The sequence below is a fragment of the Oryctolagus cuniculus genome, chromosome 4 (genome assembly GCF_964237555.1).
Source record: "Oryctolagus cuniculus chromosome 4, mOryCun1.1, whole genome shotgun sequence".
NCBI lineage: Eukaryota > Metazoa > Chordata > Mammalia > Lagomorpha > Leporidae > Oryctolagus > Oryctolagus cuniculus.
This window is the reverse complement of record NC_091435.1, coordinates 12,327,428-12,347,292: the sequence shown is the minus strand read 5'-3', so window position 1 is coordinate 12,347,292 and position 19,865 is coordinate 12,327,428. Positions and strand designations below refer to the sequence as shown.

General features: G+C 41.1%; 2 protein-coding genes across 33 annotated transcripts in view; both read right to left on the bottom strand.

Moving 5' to 3' along the window:
• SYNJ1 (synaptojanin 1) overlaps positions 1 to 19,865 on the bottom strand; it is a 105,860-nt gene that overhangs the window by 4,663 nt on the left and 81,332 nt on the right. For 6 of the 32 annotated variants that reach the window (XM_051858805.2, XM_051858807.2, XM_051858806.2 and 3 more), the window contains 9 exons: positions 18,095 to 18,257; positions 13,940 to 14,149; positions 12,741 to 12,884; positions 12,095 to 12,133; positions 10,136 to 10,183; positions 8,536 to 8,574; positions 8,324 to 8,394; positions 5,837 to 5,945; positions 5,385 to 5,590 (listed from right to left, as the gene is read on the bottom strand). In XM_051858805.2, coding sequence (XP_051714765.2) covers positions 5,385 to 5,590; positions 5,837 to 5,945; positions 8,324 to 8,394; positions 8,536 to 8,574; positions 10,136 to 10,183; positions 12,095 to 12,133; positions 12,741 to 12,884; positions 13,940 to 14,149; positions 18,095 to 18,257 — 1,029 coding nt within the window. 32 annotated transcript variants of the gene reach the window in all.
• LOC100339009 (ATP synthase-coupling factor 6, mitochondrial) lies at positions 15,043 to 15,565 on the bottom strand. Its single transcript, XM_002716808.5, has one exon. The coding sequence runs from the start codon at positions 15,471 to 15,473 to the stop codon at positions 15,147 to 15,149; it is 327 nt and encodes a 108-aa protein (XP_002716854.3). The 5' UTR covers positions 15,474 to 15,565; the 3' UTR covers positions 15,043 to 15,146.

The following is a 19,865-nucleotide window of genomic DNA, read 5'->3' as shown; positions in this document are numbered from 1 at the left end:
TTACTTTACAGCCATAGAAAATTTGTACCCTGTCCCTAAATCCCTTTGTACCTTGTTCACAAAGAAACTGGTGTGGGTAGAGCTCAGTCACAGGACTGATCAAAGCCACACACTGTTCTAGTCCCAGAAGTAAGTCAGCTCATCAAGTGTTTCATTAATAATTTTTTTTAAAAAGCTATAATTCCTAAAACTAGGGTAGATTACTTGGACACTTAAAATTTAGGATTAGAAAGGATAAGGAAGGGGCCAGTGCTGTGGAACAGTGGGTTAAGCTGCTGCCTACAGTGCCAGTTCAAGTCCTGGCTGCTCCACTTCCGATCAGCTCTCTGCTGTGGCCTGGGAAAGCAGCAGAGGATGGCCCGAGCGCTTGGGCCCCAGCACCCACATGAGAGACCTGGGTGAAGCTCCTGGCTCCTGGCTTCGGCCTCACCCGGCTCAGGCCATTGCAGCATGGCAACGCATCTGGGGAGTGAACCAGTAGATGGAAGATTTTTCTTTCTCTCTGTCTCTCCCTTGCTCCGCAACTCTTTCAAATAAATAAATAAACAGTTTTTCTTTTTTAAAAAGAGAAAGACTAGAGAAGGGAACATTTCAGCTGAAGACTTACAGTGTTAGAAAATGGAGCACTAACCCAGTGTCCTGAGATGGCTGCTGAGGGAAGCAACCACATTTCTATAAATTCCATTAGAAAAAGGATAGCAATTCCACTGGAGCTGTGTGCTGAGAGACTGACTTACACCTGGAAACACAGAAGGCTGCTCACTCGCGAACATTCAGTTACAGAGTATGTTCCAGAAAAACTGAATGAAACAAATATCTGAAAGTTACTCACTTAAGCAGCTATCCATTTCATTTTACAAACTTAATATGAAAATAAATTTGTACAAAATTTAAGGGTAAACATGTCACAGACTTTGAACTATATTCTAAACGTATTAAAGGTAAGCAGACCTATTATATGAAAATGTACTTGAGAGGAAAATGTATTATGGACATTATCAAACTGTACTACGTTACTACTCATCTCTGGGTTATTTATAATCAACGTAATAAGACAGAAACATCTGATACACCTGGGATCAAATTCCTCGACGGCAGACAGAGCAGTCCATGACACGGATGCTGCAGGAAGGAAGAACTTTATGCTCTGCACAGTTCAGAACAGTAACCAAATAAATGCTGTATGTTTAAAAATATTTACTTATGAAGTTTTTTATCTCCATTAAGTTAATTTGATAGAAGCAAGATCTTTCCTAATTAAACTTGAAATTACAATGACAGCCACATCATCATTCATTACATTAGAATTAATTTATAATCTGAGCAAACTGGTGATAATATTAAAATTCATGGTGTTTTTATGGACAAAGGTGTTGGGAGGATCTTTAAATAACCTTACTAACTTTCATCTTTCTAAACTATCAATTCTTCCTTACCAAAGAGAATCCTGCCACTAAAATTACTGAACAAATATTTTTCAAAGGGAATCTAAAAAATAGTAATAATGAATTTTTGTTTATGCAATTTTGTCATTGTTAAAACCAAGAATCAATTTGGTTTTGCAAACAGGCTTCCATTTACCTAAACCTTACCTTCTTGAAGTTATACTTTTTAGTTTTGTTAATTTTCATAATGAAATGAAGCAAAAAAAAGGTAAAGCATTAGCAAGAACAACTAAAATGGCTCCTAAAAGTCCAAAATGCTGAGAAAAAGAAAAAGCAAGTTTTATGGTATGACAATACAATTTATTAAGGTAGACAGGTGGTTTTAGAAATGGGTGAAATCTTAGATGTATGAAGCAAAAGATTCATACATCTAATGTGCTAAGACAGATGAAAAGCACATGTAAGATTGATAAATAGTCAGATACCTGTTACCCTGATGGTTGCTCCTGCTTCGAGAAAGGGAACACAGACATTAAAGGAAAGAGTTAGGAGGATAATCTGAGACCAACAGGCAACCCTAACAGTTCAGTCATCAAATACTTTTAGATCCGCGTTGCATACAGAATCCAAGAGCATCAGTACTTGCAGGTTGTGACACGAACTGAAAAGACAATTCCTTTTGTAACTGTTGAATTAGTAACTACACTTTAACTCCGTCAGAGTTTGATGACCAGGCAGTTCAAATGGGTTTTGGGAGTTCTAGAATATTCTAGCCTTTTAAGGTCTGAACATGTGTGTCCCTCCCAGAATTCGTATGCTGAAGCTCTAGTCCTCAAGGCGAATGCATTTGGAGGTAGAGCCTCTGAGAGGTGGCAGGTGCTCAGGGCTGAAAGGTGTCACGAAGGTGGTGCCCCCTGATGGGACCAGTGCCCTTGTTAGAAGAGGCACAGGAGAGGGTGCCATCTCCTCTCTCCCTCCCTGTCTCCCTCAGACACACACGGAGGAGTGGCCACGTGAGCACCAGTGAGGCGGCTGTCAGCCAGCCCCAGCCTAACCACGTGGGCGACTCAATCTGAAACTTTCGGCCTCCAGAACTAAGGAAAAATGAGTTTCTGTTGTTTAAGTCACTGAGTGACTCTATGGTATTTTTATGGCAACCCAAGCAGATTAAGACAGCCTTACGATGATGGCCTATGGACATCATTATTAGAGAAAATGTACAAACTGCCACCATTTTGTAAAAGTATTACCACACTGAAAATTAGTATTCATTTTAGCAAAATGGTCCAGATCGAGTCTTGCATATTACTCAAGCTTTCTGAAGAATAATATCATCATTAATTTACCTGATAATTTATTAGACATAAAATTTTAAGTATGAAACTAAAACTTATTGTTGCTGATCAAAAATGAAATCATAATCTTTCTATAACTGTGTAGTATTTTTCAAATCTAGTATTTTCAAGAAATAGTTCCCCCAAACCTAAAGCTTACCTTACCTTTAAATAGCAAAACTGATTTTGACAATTTAGAGAGACACAATCTTTAAATATATTCAGTACTTCACAGTTTCCTGCCTACTAATATGAAACTCCTGAATTAGGTTCATGCTGTTTTGATAATCTCAGTTATGTGTATGAGCTCTGGCACTGCATATCAGAATAGAAATGATTTATAAGGTTGAGGCCAGTTCTGTGGCATAATGGGTAAAGCTACCATCTGCAGTGCCAGCATCCCATATGGGCACCAGTTCAAGTCCTGGCTGCTCCGCTTCCGATCCAGCTCTCTGCTATGGCCTGGGAAAGCAATGGAAGATGGTCCAAGTCTTTGGGGCCCTTTACCCGCATAGGAGACCCACAAGAAGCTCCTGGCTCCTGGTTTTGGATCGGTGCAGCTTTGGCTGTTGCAGCCATCTGGGGAGTGAACCAGTGGATGGAAGACCTTTCTGTCTTTGCCTCTGCCTTTCTGTAACTTTGCCTTTCAAATAAACAAAAACATCTTAAAAAAAAAATATATATATAGGGTTGCTGTACCCTCCATTAGATGGATCTAGAATGTTGATATTTTCTACTTGAACATTCCCTGTATCTGTAAAAATAAATACAAACTATTGCTTATGAATATGCTTATGGAATGTCGCCAACATGTATGTATGTATGTAGTATTTCTGTATTTTAGATCTTTCCAAAGTTTAAAGGCAGAATTTTGAAACTTCACACATTTCTTTAGTCTTGATGGCATTTTCAAGCTAACACTTTATATATGGCTAGGCAACCCAAAAAATGAACTTATCATTAAATATAAATTTTACTTTAACATTTTTACTGGAATGTAAATATAACAAAACTAAGTAAAACAGAATCCAAATAAACCAATTTGACTTACATGATTATTCCTATATTAAAACACTTTGTCTACATATACACCAGGAGTCTTCCCATGTGGGAGAACAGGAGTCTCTGATCACATGATTTCAATACACCAAGGCAATCACACTGTCTTCTGTGAGACTCCAATGAGGGGACTTATGACTTTGATGGTACAAGCCCAAATCACCTAACTGATTCAGTAATGACTGCAACTGTTTAAAATAACGAAGGAACCACAGTGCCACCTCCAGCATAGAAAAGAACTACTTCTTGCATGAAGCGGGATTAAAGGCTTATTCTGTTTATTGGCAATTATCCACATTGCCAGTGGTCCAGGAATTGGTCTGACCTGCCTTTCCAGGAACTGAAAGAAAAACTAATTTGTTACTGTGAGCAATAAGAAAAATTCATTATTGTTGTTCATCCAAATTCATTAGCTATCCGAAGTAAAGTATGCATAAAACAAAAAAAGAGATAAGCTTTTCACATTATCACAAGAAAACAAGCTGGGAACCACTTGAAAGTCCTCAAGAACCCTGGCCTAGGGCAGGGGTGGGGAGACTTTTCTGCCAAGGGCCATTTGGATATTTATAACATTATTTGTGGACCATATGAAATCATCAACTTAAAAATGGACCTGCTGTAGATTGAATTTTGAGTGCCACCTGTGGTTGCCTTGGCAGGGCCAGGCCAAATGATTTCACAGGCATTACATGGCCTACAGTCCAGACAGTCTCCAACCTGGGACTGCAGGATCACTCTTGGGGAATTTTCCATCTAAACCAAAGTTAAAAAGAAACCCTAGGAGTGGATGTTTGAATGGAAGGTGCAGCAGGCTAAGCCACCACCTGGGAAACCAGCCTCCCATACGAGCGCCGAATGAAGTCCCTGCGGCTCCACTTCCCATCCAGCTCTCTGCTAATGCCCCTGGAAAAGCTGTGGAAAATGGCCAAATGCTTGGGCTTGCCACCCATCTGGGAGACCTGGATGGCATTCCTGGCTGCTGGTTTCAGCCTGACCCAGCCCTAGCTGTTGCGGCCATTTGGGGAATGAACCTACAGATGGTTGTTGTTTTTCTCTTTCTCTCTCTCTCTTTTTGCCTTCCAAATGGAAAAAAATAAAACAAAACAGACTTCACTTGGGACATGAGACACCCATACTGAATGTCTGGGTTTGAGTTTGAGGCTCTTCGGCTTCCAATCCTGCTTCCTGCTGTTGCACACTCTAGGAGGCAAATATTTGGTTTGGTTTTGGTGTCATCCACATGGGAGACTCGGACTAAGTTCCTGGTTCCTGGCTCTGATCTAGCCCAAAATGTGGGCATTTAGGGAGTGAACCGGTAGATAAGAGATCTCTCTTTGTCTTCCTCTTTTTATCTTTCAGATAAAAAATGAAAATAAATAAAAATTAAAGAGACCCCAAAACCCTCAAATAGCCAAAGCATGCATCCGTTACGTGACTCATTTGAGATGTCATTTACTGAAGTTGTATCTCACAATGCTATTCACACCAAAAGGCAAAAATTAAAAATTAAAGCTCATATTTATTTCTTATAAAAACTAATAATGAAAATAAGCATGTTCAAAGACTATGCCATATGCATCGAAGACACTGTCTCCGTGAGACTTACTTGCAGTTGTGGCGAAGAGTCTGAAGGCAAGCTGTGGGACGACCTGCTCCGCGGTGGTGGCTGTGGAGGGGCTTCCAAGTTTGGCTGGGGGCCAGATGGAGGCATAGGTGCTGCCACAGGGATGAGAGGCTCCTGCATCTTCTGAGCAGGTGGGGGCACAGGAGAGGCAGCCTGTGGCTTCAGCGGTTCTGGAAGGAGAGAGGAACCTGCAAAAACAATGACTGTCAGATGGCAGGTACATTCCAGAAAACCATGCTTTTTCCTTTTTTAGTGAAATATTACAAAGACTTTTGGTTGCTATGTTTCCCCAACAAGTAGCCTCACTTCTTGCAGCATAAGGGGCGCATATCCCTATTTGAATAAATTATAGAAGGTGGTAGATTACAGAAGGGAAAAGGAAAAGTGAATGGGGAAAATCAGAGTAAGTCTGGTATTTCTAATGCACTGCCTACCTTTTGGGGCTTCTGACGGCTTGCTTTGGCTTTCAGGAGTCAATCTTCCAGCTGCAGCCCGTGCATGGCTCTGGGGGGCACTGATGACTCCAGCACGAGGAGGAATTGTCTGAAGATGGGAAAGGTAACACGGAAACAGTTGCTTATTTTTAACAGTTAAGATTTTGTGAAAATACCCGCTTTTCTACCTCATTGACTCTCTTCTCTGGTATTATTCCCCATCTTGTCATTTTCATCTTCCTCTATAGCCATATACACGTATTTATTTTTTATTTCTTTGAGAGGTGCAGGGAGGGAGGGAAGGAGGGAGAGAGAAAGAGAGAGAGAGAGGGAGAAAGAGAGAGAAAGGACTCCCATCCACTGGTTTATTCCCAAATGCCTGCAACAGCCAGGAAAGGGAGAGGTCAAAGCTGGGAGCAGGAAACCCGATCCGCTGGGTGGCAGCAACTAAACTACGTGAGCTGTCACCTGCTGCTCTCAGGGTGTGCATTCGCAGGAGGCTGGGATCAGGAGCACCGCGGGACTGAAACCCAGCCACTTCACGTTGGGACACGGGCGTCCCAGTGCGCAGACTGACCGCTACACCGCACACCTCGTTCCCAACTAAAAGATTTTTGAGCCTTCTCTTTTTATTTCTGACTGTTTATTGTATGCCAGGCTGTGTTAATTAAGCACTATATATGTATTTTAATTTCATCTTCAAAATATCCCTCAGAGGTGGGTATTATTTTATCATCTCTACTTTAATAATAAAAAATGAAGAAACGTATACACCTTGCAAGGCCACGGAGTTAGAACTGGCATCTAAACAAAGGCTTTGCTAGCTGCAGGGTTAGGATTCTTCCCCACTGGCAGTGTTGCTCTCAGAAGGCACTGGAATGATCTGAAAGTCCACGAGGAGGTGGAGAGATACATACCCAGGGAACTAAGGTTTCAGAAAAAGCATACTGTCAGAAAAAATGTTTTTTAAGGAACAGAGGTAAAGCTCTTCAATGACTAACCCAGTACTCTGAATTAAATACACTGGAAGACACACCAGTGAAAAATAATTTTTGTCTTCATATATTTGCTAAAGGCTCAACGGTCTACAATAGCTATTCTAGGCTAAAGTTAATATAAATTTTAAACTCACAAAAACCCTGACTTTGCGTCTCTGCTCTTACAGAATTAGATAGAGTGAAGGAAGTTCTGGTGGGAAGTGCGGTACAGAGTGAAGGGCGCTTTTCTCTCTCCTGGAAAATGGAGAGTGGTTAATATCTTTCAGTATATTCTAAAGACATTTTCATATAATATTACAGAAAAGAAAAATCTATCTTCTTGAGAAGTAGTTTGAGTTCTCAACACCTTAATTTTTTTTTTTTTTATTTAACAGGTAGAGTTATATAGACAGTGAGAGAGAGAGACAGAGAGAAAGGTCTTCCTTCCATTGGTTCACCCCCAGAAATGGTCACTACGGCCAGCATTGCGCCAATCCGAAGCCAAGAGCCAGGTGCTTCCTCCTGGTCTCCCATGTGGGTGCAGGGGCCCAAGCACTTGGGCCATCCTCCACTGCCCTCCTGGGCCACAGCAGAGAGTTAGACTGGAAGAGGAGCAACCGGGACTAGAACCCAGTGCCCATATGGGATGCCGGTGCCGCAGGCAGAGGATTAACTAAGTGAGCCACGGCACCAGCCCCATCTTAATTTCTAAGGATAGTAAAGTCCCCACTTCTTTGCTCCTTGGTTATGGGCCTCTTAGCAGTCCCAGGCTCTACATAGCCAGTCTACATCACTAAGTATTGGTTTCCACTTTCTCTTCCTCTTTTTGATTACCTGCTGTAGCCAGAGAATATTTTCACTGAGGTAAATAATGAACAAAATTCTGTATATGAGAGAACACATTATAAACACACAGAAAATGACAGACTGCTAAGGCGGGGAAAGCCTTGCAGCACCATCTGCTCTCCTGTTTTTCACGCCTATAGAACCAGTGCAATGACTCTTTCACCATTTTTTTTCTGAAATCTAGTTAAAAATCTCTTTAATTGACGGATGACTATATATCCATATTTAAAAAGTTTATTTTGGTGCAAAAATGCTTTGAAATCACACATGTTTTTTATAATATGCATTTCCCATGAACTTTTGGAAGACCTCTCATATTTACAATTTCAAAATTTTTATATTAAAATAAACTTAGCTTTTAATTCCATTTTCCATGAATTTTTGAAGCACCCTTGTAAACCACCTGCTCCTATACTTAGACACATTAAGATCTTTATTTAGTTATCATAATTAAGAAAATCACCTTTACCCAAATAAGGTTTGCTTGGTTACTGTATGTCAAAACACCGTTCGAGTTGAAAGGCACTTTGTAGTTCCCTCACCTTAGAGTTGAGGAAACTGAGGTCTTAAAGGGTCACATGATTTCCCCAAAATAGCAAGACCGACCAGGAACACTGGGACCTAGCATCAAAGCCCCCTGGCTCCCAGGCTGGGTTTTACTTACCGGTCTGGCTGTACTGTATCCAGCAGGTGCTGGCCCTGGGGGTCCTGCTTGAGGGGAAGGCTGATTGCGTCCTAGAACAAAGATGTCACAGCACATATTTAAGTTTAAAAAACAAAAGTGAAAAGGAACAAGCAACCATGTACTTATATTCCAAGTGTCTATATTTCACGGTCCATTTTCAAGGGTAAGAAGCTACAAACAAGGGTTTTTACCTATATTATCCTTCCGTGTTGTCCCAGGGCTTTTGGGTGCTTTGAAGCAGGAAGGGAAAAGATTAGTCATAAGTAAACAATAGAGCAATATGGCATGACATCACTTTGTGGTTCTATTTTTTTACCAGCAGAAATGGGGCAAGAGATGGTAACAAACAAAGTACTTTGCTTTGGATAGTGATGAAGGATATTATCAGCCCTAAAAGAAAAACTCCCAAGAGAGAAAACTCCGAATACTTAGATCTTAAAGGGAGACATGTGCAGCCTTTGGTCTGATGCTTCACGCAGGGAGTCACTTTTAAGGTGACATTTCCACAGAGCTGTCTCCCGGGAAGCATGAAAACACAGTCAGCTGCGTGACCGGTCACAGGGATGAGGTATTTGCCAGACAAACGGCTCCTGGGCAACAGGCAGAGCTGTGTTCTTCAAGTTAGCCACCAGGCCCCTAACACTACCGATTCAGGGCTTCAAGCTGCAGGTATCACTGTGAATAAAATTATCTTATTATGAGCTTTTTAGGTTTCTATACCAAAATTCTTTGATGAAGACAGAAGACAAGTGTATCTTATTACCAGATATCTAACTTATGGAAGACAGTGTTAAAATATGGTTGAACTGGGGCCAGTGCTGTGGCATAGAGGGTAAAGCTGCCATCTGCAGTACCAGCATCCCATATGGGCACTGGTTTGAGTCCCGGCTGCTCCACTTCCAATCCAGCTCTCTGCTACAGCCTGGGAAAGCAGTGGAAGATGGCCCAAGTCCTTGGGCCCCTGCACCTGCGTGGGAGACCCGGAAGAAGCTCTTGGCTCCTGGCTTCAGATGGGCGCAGCTCTGGCCGTTGTGGCCAGTTGGGGAGTGAACCAGCAGATGGAGGACCTCTCTCTCTCTTTGCCTCTCCTCTGTGTAGCTCTGACTTTCAAATAAAAATAAATAAATCTTAAAAAAAAATATGGTTGAATTCTTTAGAAAAGCAGCTGAAGGATGAAATGAAATAAATTGCTGTTAGGGCCCAGATAAGTAGCAGGGACTATTATGGGACACCTGTTAGATCTATTCTCCTTTTTGAAGAGAAATTCAAGTACAGGTATTATAAAAATACATTTGCTCTTCAATTGCTATAATCTTAACAAATGGCCACCAATCTTAATGTAATTTTAAACAAATCTAGCTCAGTACCAACATACAAAAACCTAACCGTGTTTCTGAAATCTACCACAAAATACTGCATAATTACTGAACTAAGAGTTTAATTATAATTACTAATTTTTAAAACTTTTAAGTTAGTAAAGTACATTTCTAAGCATTTGACTTCTTTTGAAAAGGCATTTTTTTAAAATGTAATTTCATAATCTAGCTGTACATGAAAAATACATGAAATAGTACAAACAACATAAGAATTTCAGGAAAATTAGATGGATATTCATTACAAACTAGATACAACATAGAATGGAAAGGGGGAAAATACAAGATATTCACAAGAAGCAGGAGTGCACATCTGCAGTTGGACTAACAAAAGATTTAGTATGCTTTCAACACTGGAGGGGCTGACATTTAGATATAAAGCGAGAGAACCATTTCCACAATGCAGGAGTCTTGTTACCTTCCATCTCTCTCCTAGCCACCCCAGGACTGGGAGGGGCTCCAATACCTTTTCAGAGAAAGAACAGAAGCTATATATTGTTCAGCGCCCACAGTACAGAATGCCAGGCAGGCACATAAAACAATCTCTGCATTAAACTCACATTTTCAAAATGGCTCTTTCATTTCTTTAAATTTCTTCAAAGATATCAATACAAGCCGAAGTGACTTGAAAGGCCCTCCAAACCTGAGCCCTCCCTTTCCTCAAACAGAAGAATAAAAATGGAATGATAACTTTCTTTTTATATCTGAGATTATGGCAGTAGAAATTTAAAAATGTTTAATGAAAGCCTCTGCTTTATGATGCCTCATTTCCTATATCTAGAATTTAATCATGAATAAAAATGCCAACATTTGACAGTCAAAAAGGAAAATAAGTCATAAATGAAGTCTTGATTTCATCTTAAATTTCTGTGACTACACAGGACTCTGAGAAGTTAGTTTCTAACGTGTTATTTTCAAAAACTCTAGAGTACAATAACAACTTCTAGGCTTACTGCCTTAATTATAGGTAACAGGAAAAATAAAATGTCACAGACACAGCCTACAAAAACATTCTGAAAAGAAGCAATCTGATTTGTTAAAACAGATTTCTAAGTAAGCCATTGGGTTGCTAATGTAACTTTCACAAATAATTATAAAGTTTACTTTCTACAGATTATTTTCCTAATCAAAGCAGATGACAGAACTTACTATAAAAACACAAACAAAAGCAGGAGCTTGAAATGGGAAAACTTAAGATCTTCTGTAGATCAATGGAAAAATGATCACCTAGCAGTATATACAGAAGCTGTAATGCTAAGTTAATGATTCTTATTGTATGAAATCATTAAAAGCTGCACACAAAGCTAGTTTGTAGTAACACCTGAGCTGGTCAGCAGTGCCATTACGTAGACAGAGTAGAAACAGACTAACTGCACGTGTACAGTGGGACTCTAAGACTCAAGGTAGACTTGCATCCACATCCCTACTGGTGTGCGTGGGAAGAAGATGGCCTGACGGCTTGGGCCCCTGCCACTCACGCCGGAGACCTGCCTGGAGTCCTTGCTCCTGGCTTCAGCATGGCCCAATCCCCGCTGCTGGAGTCATTTGGAGAGCAGATGGAACACCTTATTTTCTCTTTCTTCCCCTGTCACTGTATCTCCTCTCTCCCATGGCCCCTGTCTGTCTTTAAAATAAGTCAATCTTTTAAAAAAAAAACAAAGTGGATTTGCAAAAGCTCTTCTGAGAAACTGTGACAGCTTGCCTCATTCTTTCTTGAGAACTAGACTAAATAAACTTGTCAAATGTGTATCTCCAACTGAGCTCTGTGCGTTTTCGTATAAACCAAATATACTTTAAACAAAAAGTGATACAATTCTGGATAAAAATCTTCTTATTGAAAAAAGTAAAGGAAAATCATATAGTTCTTATGTAAACAAATGAGGGCTGAAATTCATGACAACTTATAACAAGTGCAAAATGAAAGCTATATATCAGGTAACCATTACAATTTTAAAATGCATTCCACAAGCTTTTCCACTAAAAAAAGAAGTTCCAGGGAAACAGTAGTCAAACACTTGGGAAATGGTCTTTACTGACTGCACTTGAATCACTTCTGAAATTATTATGGCTTTTGGAATTAAATCTTTGTAACAAATTTATTTATCAAAACAAGGAAATCAGACCTTGAAGAGAAGTTCAACTGTGTCTACCTGGGAAATGGAATCTTTTATTAATTCTACTCACAAATAAAACCTAACCTCTAATATTTTACTTAACAGGAATATAATAGAAGTTTGGAGCTAGTTCAAATTTGGACTATAAATGTCATTCATTTGACTTTTGTCAAACAAACCCAACATGTCTTTATTTTCAGGGATCTGACTCCAAAACATTAAGGAACCAAGATTCATATAGGATAATAAATGTAAATGGTTACCTCCAAATTCTTTTCTAGCAGGTGCAGGACTCCTAGCCCCTTATAGTTCATGAGAAATATGCAGCAGAAAGGAAATGACATTAAATAAAGAATTGACATGTCAAGGATTTACTGCAGCATTCACGATGTCAAGTATTATGTAGGAATTATGTATTATTATCTAGTACTATAAAAAAAGCCATTATTCAACATATACTGAACTGAAATGACAATACTATTTTTAAAGTAACAAACTAATACATAAAAATTTGTATAAACATGTATGCTCTTCTGTTCTAGTCATAAATTTTATAGAAATCAATGATTTTAGACATATAAAAAACAAAAAATGAGGATTCTGAAGAAAAAACTTAAACCTAGATTTACCTAACAACAGTGTACACACCTAACTACATCAAACTGGCAAAACAAACTAAACACCTCTTGTACCCTGGTAAGAAGGTAGCTATGAAAACATGTCAGAGAAGTCTACTCAAGAAACATTTTTAACTAGTCTGTTATCCCTACCATGATTTTTAAAGAAAAGCTAAAGAACACCAAAAACAGGAAAACAATAAAATCTAGAATCTAGAGACTTGAAAACATTTGAACATACACTGGAAACAATTTTAATTGTAGTAAAAACAAAAATAAACCGGTTTGTTACCTGAAGGCGGAGGTGGTCTCTGTGGGGGCGCTGGTCTTTGTGGAGGAGCAACTGGGCGGGGAGGCGGGGGCCTCTTGGGCTCCAAGGCCTGGGAAACCTCTTTCTGCTGCTGCTGTGGCGCTGGCTGAGTGTCCCCAGGAGAACCTGCAGCAAGTGCAATAGGTAAGCCCAGGTCCCGGATGGGTGTCAGCAGAAAGGAACACACTTAATGTATGTATTAGAGATCTTCAAAAAGTCCATGGAGAAAGAATGTTATGAAGAAACTATGCATGAATTTCAAATTTTTGTACCAAAACAAACTTATCTTCATTCCATATTTCCAGGAACTTTTTGAAGCAGCCTTATTTATATATAATGAAACGTCCTATTTTGCTCATTTTTAAAATTTGTACTACAGGGGCCTGTGGCATAGTGGTTTAAAGCCCTGACCTGAAATGCTGGCATTCCCTATGGGCACCGGGTTCTAATCCTGGCTGCTCCTCTTCTGATCCAGCTCTCTGTTATGGCCTGGGAAAGCAGAAGATGGCCCAAGTCCTTGGGCCCTACACCCATGTGGGAGACCCGGAAGAAGCTCCTGGCTCCTGGCTTCGGATCGGCGCAGCTCCGGCCACTGCAGCCATCTGGGGAGTGAATAGCGGATGGAAGACCTCTCTCTCTCTACCTCCCTCTAAAACTCTTTCAAATAAATAAAATGAATCTTTAAAAAAAAAATTTGTACTACAGTGTAAGGAAATAGCACACATTTTCAGTCTGAATAACAAAAGCAATCTGTCCTCTGTACAATGGCAGCAATAATGTTACCTCTAGGGTGACTTCTTACCTAGTCCCCAGGTACTGAAAGCTCATTTACTTAGTGGCCCTATCAAGGCAGCACAAAATATTAAATACGTCTTTTACAGCTTGCTGGTCAGTAGAAAGAACAAAAAGATAGACACAAACAGTTGTGGATTCTTACCATATCAACAGAAAGTCATCAAGTTATAAGACAGGGATAACCCTAACCACATAGGAAAAAAAGATCAAGAAAAATTTTCATCTAGTGCTAATTTCTTTTCCATGGAGGGCTTATCATTTCCAAATTTCCTCCTTTTTTATGCAGAAAAACAAGGTATATTTTAGCATATGGGTACAACAATGTCTTTCCAAAAATCAACACATTGGCTAGACAAAGTCATAAGAAACTTCTAAATTAACTATACCCTGTGAACTTGGAGGCCCAGGAGTTCTTGATGGTGCTCGGCTTGGTCTGATGGGAAGGGAGGGGAGGGGACTCTCCGACATTGTAGGTGACTGGCAAGGGCTGGTCCGGGGTGAAGAGCTCGGGGAAGTGCCGAGGCCAGAACTTGAGGAGGGCTGGAGATGCTGAGGAAGCAGCTCCTCTACTTCTGCACTGTAGTCATCAACATCACCTGAGGAAGAGCAAGGATACCACTGTTTTAATTACTCAGGGATTTCTTTTTCACCTTAAGCTGTAAAGAGTTAAAATACACATCAAAAACATAATGCTAACATTATGACATTGCAAACATACACTGATTAAACATGCAAGTATGTATAAAAATTTGTACGGATCAAACTAGAATTCCTACAACTGCTCTTACACAAAAATCTGTATGAAGATAGCTGCATCTCGGAGCGAGGAGCTGCCAGGGTGACTAACCACTTGGAGCTCGGCTCTCACCGCGTTCTCTCTCTCACTGCAAGGCTGGCAGTGCTGGCCGACTCAACCCACCCATCATGCTCTCCCCAGTCACCACAGACGCTCTCAAGTTGAACTGAAGACCAGTTCTACCCTGAGGCACCTTCATCTCCACCAGCCTTCAAGGATGAATCACCTGGGTCAGTGTCTCCTTGCAACCTAATTCCAAGTCCAGAACATCAAACTCACAATCCTGAACAAACAAAAGTCCTGTTTTTTTTTGGGCTATGCCATCAGGAATTTCTGTAACACTCTCTACCCTCAACTTGGCTGGAGAAATCTCCAACCTCCATCCTTCAGTCTCTTGAATTCACTCATCAAGGACCAGAGAGCAAAGTCGTGAGTGGGGCCCCACCATCTTTCTGTGTGACATCCAAGTCCATGTGGATAACACATTCAACAATCTAAATAGCCCGGTCCTGTCCTTGAACTCACCTCCACTTCCAACACACACCCTTGAAAACTGCGTACCTTCTGAAATGTTCAATTAAACACTTCAGTCTGACCACCACCTCCCAGCTTCCCAGGTTCTCTCTCACTTACTCTTTCTTCTTTTGACTTCATCAGGACACAAGGTTTGCTCACGCTCATTTAACCCCTGACTTTTCTTTTTTTTTTTTAATTGTGAAATGTGTTTTTTGTGATACTTTTGATTAACTGTACAAGTAATCCATGACAAATTACCAGATTAATTTTCCATTATTTCTTCAGGACTGGGGTTTTTCAATGGTTTCAAATTTGGGATCTTCAAATTTGAAGGTAGGGAACGTATTCATATCTGCTTTACCAAACATTTGCTTCAGCTTAAAAAGCTCTTTTTCCAGATCTTGCTGGTATGATGGGCCTGCATCAACAGGTCCTCCTGATGCCTGTCGCTTAGATTCGTATTCTCTAATCTTGTCCACGAAGAGTTTCTGTACAGGATCAAGCTCCTTATTAAATGCCACTGCTGTTACACCAATGTTCCTCCGCAGATGGACTGCAACTGCTGAGCGGACGACAGAGGAGAACCTGAAGAGCTTCTGCAGGATCATGGCTGACTTTATGTTACGGACAGGAAGCGTCTCGGAGGCAATCTGCCAACCCCTGACTTTTCTTGGAACCTCGCTTCAGATTCTGCAGTTCTTCATCTCAACATCTCTTCAGTTTCGCTATCCTTCCATAGCACTTGCTTGACAACACTCCAATCCTGCATTGATCCCATGGGTTCTTTTTGTTGTGTTTTATCATCATCACACTGAGCCTGCTCACTGCGGCTGCTGAGGAAACTACAGTCCTGATGACCGCAGCCAGCTCACTTCTGTGGTTTCCAGTCTCTTCTGGGCTCCCCAAGATGCCTGACAAGTCCATGATCTCCTGGTTGGCTCTCCTCACCCCGGCTCCTCAGGAGCTTTATCGTGAAGCTTCTCACCTCTCCTGAAACTGAACTCCGCATGCCTGCAGACCACTCCAGCACTTCGCCTGGGAAAAGACCACCCTCCCTTCTCCCACGCTGCAGTCTGATCACAGAGCTGGCACTCGGGTCTCTGTGGATGCAACGAACGGGGTCCACCCTCCCCAGCTTTCCCAGTGACCTCACTCTACTATCCCGTCCTGCTGTCCCCCCACCATCAGGCTTTCCCTTCAATACTAAGTATTCTGAAGCCTCCACTTAAAAACAGCCAGCAGTGGTCTCCAATCTCGCTGGACAACTGCCCATTCTATCTCTCCCATCTCAGTCAAGCTTCCTTCAAACTGGTGGACATTCCCTCTGCTTCACCATCCATTCATATCAGATTACTCACCCGGTTTATCATTCTAATCAAAGTCCTCTCACGGCTGACACTAACAGCTTCCCTCCCTGTTATTAAATCAGGACAAGCCCTGTCCTTTCTCCTCATCTCTCTGTGGTACAGACACCACTGACCACTCCTTCCTTGCTATGCTTTTGTTCCTTAATTATAAGCCAGCAGATTTTCCTAGCTTTTTTACATTTCTGATTCCTTGTCACTTTGCTTTGATGGGGCAGCAGTCTTCTGCCTATCATTAAACTGATGCTCCATATCCAGTCCCAGGCCTCTGTGTTCCTCCATATTGGATTTGTTCTCTCCTGTCTGTACGGTCTTACCAGCCAAAGTAATGGACGCCCAGGACTCACTGCCATATTAGAGTTGCCTGGGAGGTCCAGAGCACTCTTCTGAGCGGCAGACCCCTATCTCCAACGTGACTTCTGGACTCAATGACTTCACCAACATCTCAAAGCCAACATGTTCCATCCCACACCTGCTCCTCCCCTGGCCTTTTTTTCCTTCCTTCACTCCCTCACAAACACACTTGCACAATCAATTTTGATCTTCTCTCTCCCCCAGGGGCTTGTGCATACGACTTCTCCTTGAGTCTTTAATTCACTTCTCCCTCAGTCTTCGGATTCTCAATGTGACTTTCAATTCCTCTGGGGAAAACCTAGCTACCTTTCCAAAGTCAGGTTAAGCAACTTTCTCCTGAAGCACCACAGTCCCATTCATTATTGCAACAGTGACACTTAATTCTAAGTGTCTGCTTACTTGTGTATAGCATTCACTAAGCTGTGTGTTCTGGGAGGGCAAGGATCACAGCTCTTGAATTTCCTGCACCTAACACACACCTGGGACATTAAAGGGTGCTATATAAATACATGTGACCTAGATAAATAATGAACATAGGGTGTGAAATGAGACATTCTTGCTAGATGTCCAACTCTTAAATGTGATACACAGCTGTACAGGGTAGCACAATATAATACATGACCACTCTATAAACTTAGGTGTGCATTTTAAGGAAAAATATGCTAGAATAAAATAGCATATAGCATCAGAAAGCAAGTACATTTTAAATAATGTTTAAAGAAATTATTGTATGTGGATGACTTGTCCCAAATTCTAAACTTCAAATGGTAACACTTATATGGATGGATTCAGTTTCAAATGTACATTCCTAGCCACTCTGAATATCCATAAATTATCATAAAACATATGTTTTTTTATAGAAATTATTTCAAATTCATTTCTGCTGTGAGAACATCCACTTGGAACTTTTTTTTCTAACCTTAATCGTAACTATTGGGACCAAACGTAACATGTGTGAAGGTCTTTTAATATTTGAGTGACACAATTAAAATTATAATTAAGTGAAAGCAAAATAAAAACAATATGATGCAAAACCAAATTCTAGAGCCGGCGCCGTGGCTCAATAGGCTAATCCTCCACCTTGCGGCGCCGGCACACCGGGTTCTAGTCCCGGTTGGGGCGCCGGATTCTGTCCCGGTTGCCCCTCTTCCAGGCCAGCTCTCTGCTATGGCCAGGGAGTGCAGTGGAGGATGGCCCAGGTGCTTGGGCCCTGCACCCCATGGGAGACCAGGAAAAGCACCTGGCTCCTGGCTCCTGCCAGGATCAGCGCGGTGCGCCGGCTGCAGCGGCGGCCATTGGAGGGTGAACCAACGGCAAAAGGAAGACCTTTCTCTCTCTGTCTCTCTCTCTCACTGTCCACTCTGCCTGTCAAAAAAAAAAAAAAAAAAAAAAACCAAATTCTAATTAATACTGCTATGTGTGTCTCAAAAAGAAGGAGAAAGATAAACATGGATACTCAGACTTTACTGATGGGCAGTTATTACAGAAGTACATGTGTTTACTAAACAAACCTTCCATGTCGAAATCTGTTGTGACCTCTGCATCTTCACCAAGCAGGGTAGAACTTGTTGATGTTGGCAAAGCAATGCTAATTTTCTCTAGACTCATTTCTTCTTCCAAATTTTTGATCCAGTCTGGACTTTTTAAAGTAATAGTTATAGTCCGATTCAATAACTAGTTAAGTAAAAGACATATAAAATAAAAATTCATCAACAAGAAAATTAACTATTTTGAAATTAAAGAGCTTCCTTAGTCATAAAGGTATACAGACAGCTTTCTTAGTTGGACTTGATTCAATGTGATTCTTTCACATACACTAAATTTTTACATGGTTAGAAGACTGTTCCAAATTCCCCCCTAAAAGACTGTAGTATTACACAAAGGTTTTCTTTTCTAGAATGTACAGATTCAAATTCCCTTTACAATAGGCAGCATTTCTTCCTGGCCAGATGTAAATTTACCAACAACTTTGCTGCGTAATTTTACACTTCCTTTGACTTTATCCCACAGATTAAATAATTACTCCCACAGGAAACTACCATAGAAGAGCCAGTAGAAAATCTTTAAAATAAATGTCCTGTTCATTCAGTCCTTGTTGCTATACTGTCAGCTGCTACATGCTGACTATACAGTTTTGGCATTTCAAATGTCAGAAGAATATGGAGAGAATTGAAGACCATTTTACATTTTTTGTTTGTTTGTTTGTTTCTTTCTTTTTTTAACTTTTATTTAATGAATATAAATTTCCAAAGTACAGCTTATAGATTACAATGGCTTCCCCCCCCATAACGTCCCTCCCTCCTTCTGGTGAAGACCATTTTACATTTTAATCAATAATCATTCTGAAAACAGAATGACTGCTACCTGTAAAACTAGCACTCTGTCTTTCCTATAAATTTGTGTGACTTTTACATTGAAGTATAATCTAAAACAAACGACACAAAACTCCTTAGTTAAGGATAAAAAGATTATGTGCTAGGAGGAAGTTCTCATTTAAAATTTGGACTATGAAAACAATTATCCACTACCAATTAGGACAGTAGGTGGTAGACAACCCCAAGAATGGTATAACTTGGTAAAACCTTTCTGAAGAACAATCTGCAGGCCGGCGCCGCGGCTCACTAGGCTAATCCTCCGCCTTGCGGCGCTGGCACACCGGGTTCTAGTCCCGGTTGGGGCGCCGGAGTCTGTCCCTCTTCCAGGCCAGCTCTCTGCTGTGGCCCGGGAGTGCAGTGGAGGATGGCCCAAGTGCTTGGGCCCTGCATCCCATGGGAGACCAGGAGAAGCACCTGGCTCCTGCCTTTGGATCAGCGCAGTGCACCGGTCGCAGCGCGCCAGCCACGGCGGCCATTGGAGGGTGAACCAACGGCAAAGGAAGACCTTTCTCTCTGTCTCTCTCTCACTGTCCACTCTGCCTGTCCAAAAAAAAAAAAAAATCTGCTACAAGTATCAAAATGTAATATGACTATATTCTTTGACACACTAAATTTTCATTTAAGAATTTAACCTAAGGAATAATGAGACAACCCTGAAAAATATGGGTACACAGCAGTTCCCTGGGATATTGGTTTTAAGATAATTAAAAATTGGTGCTGGCAGCCCATATAGGCACCAGTATGCGTCCAATTCAGCTCCATGCTAACATTCCTGGGAAAGCAGGAGAAGATGGCCCAAGTGTTTGGGCCCCTGCACTCACTCGGGAGACCTAGAAGAAGCTCCTGGCTTCAGATCAGCCCAGCTCCAGCCATCACGGCCATTTTGGGGGTGAGCCAGTGAATGGAA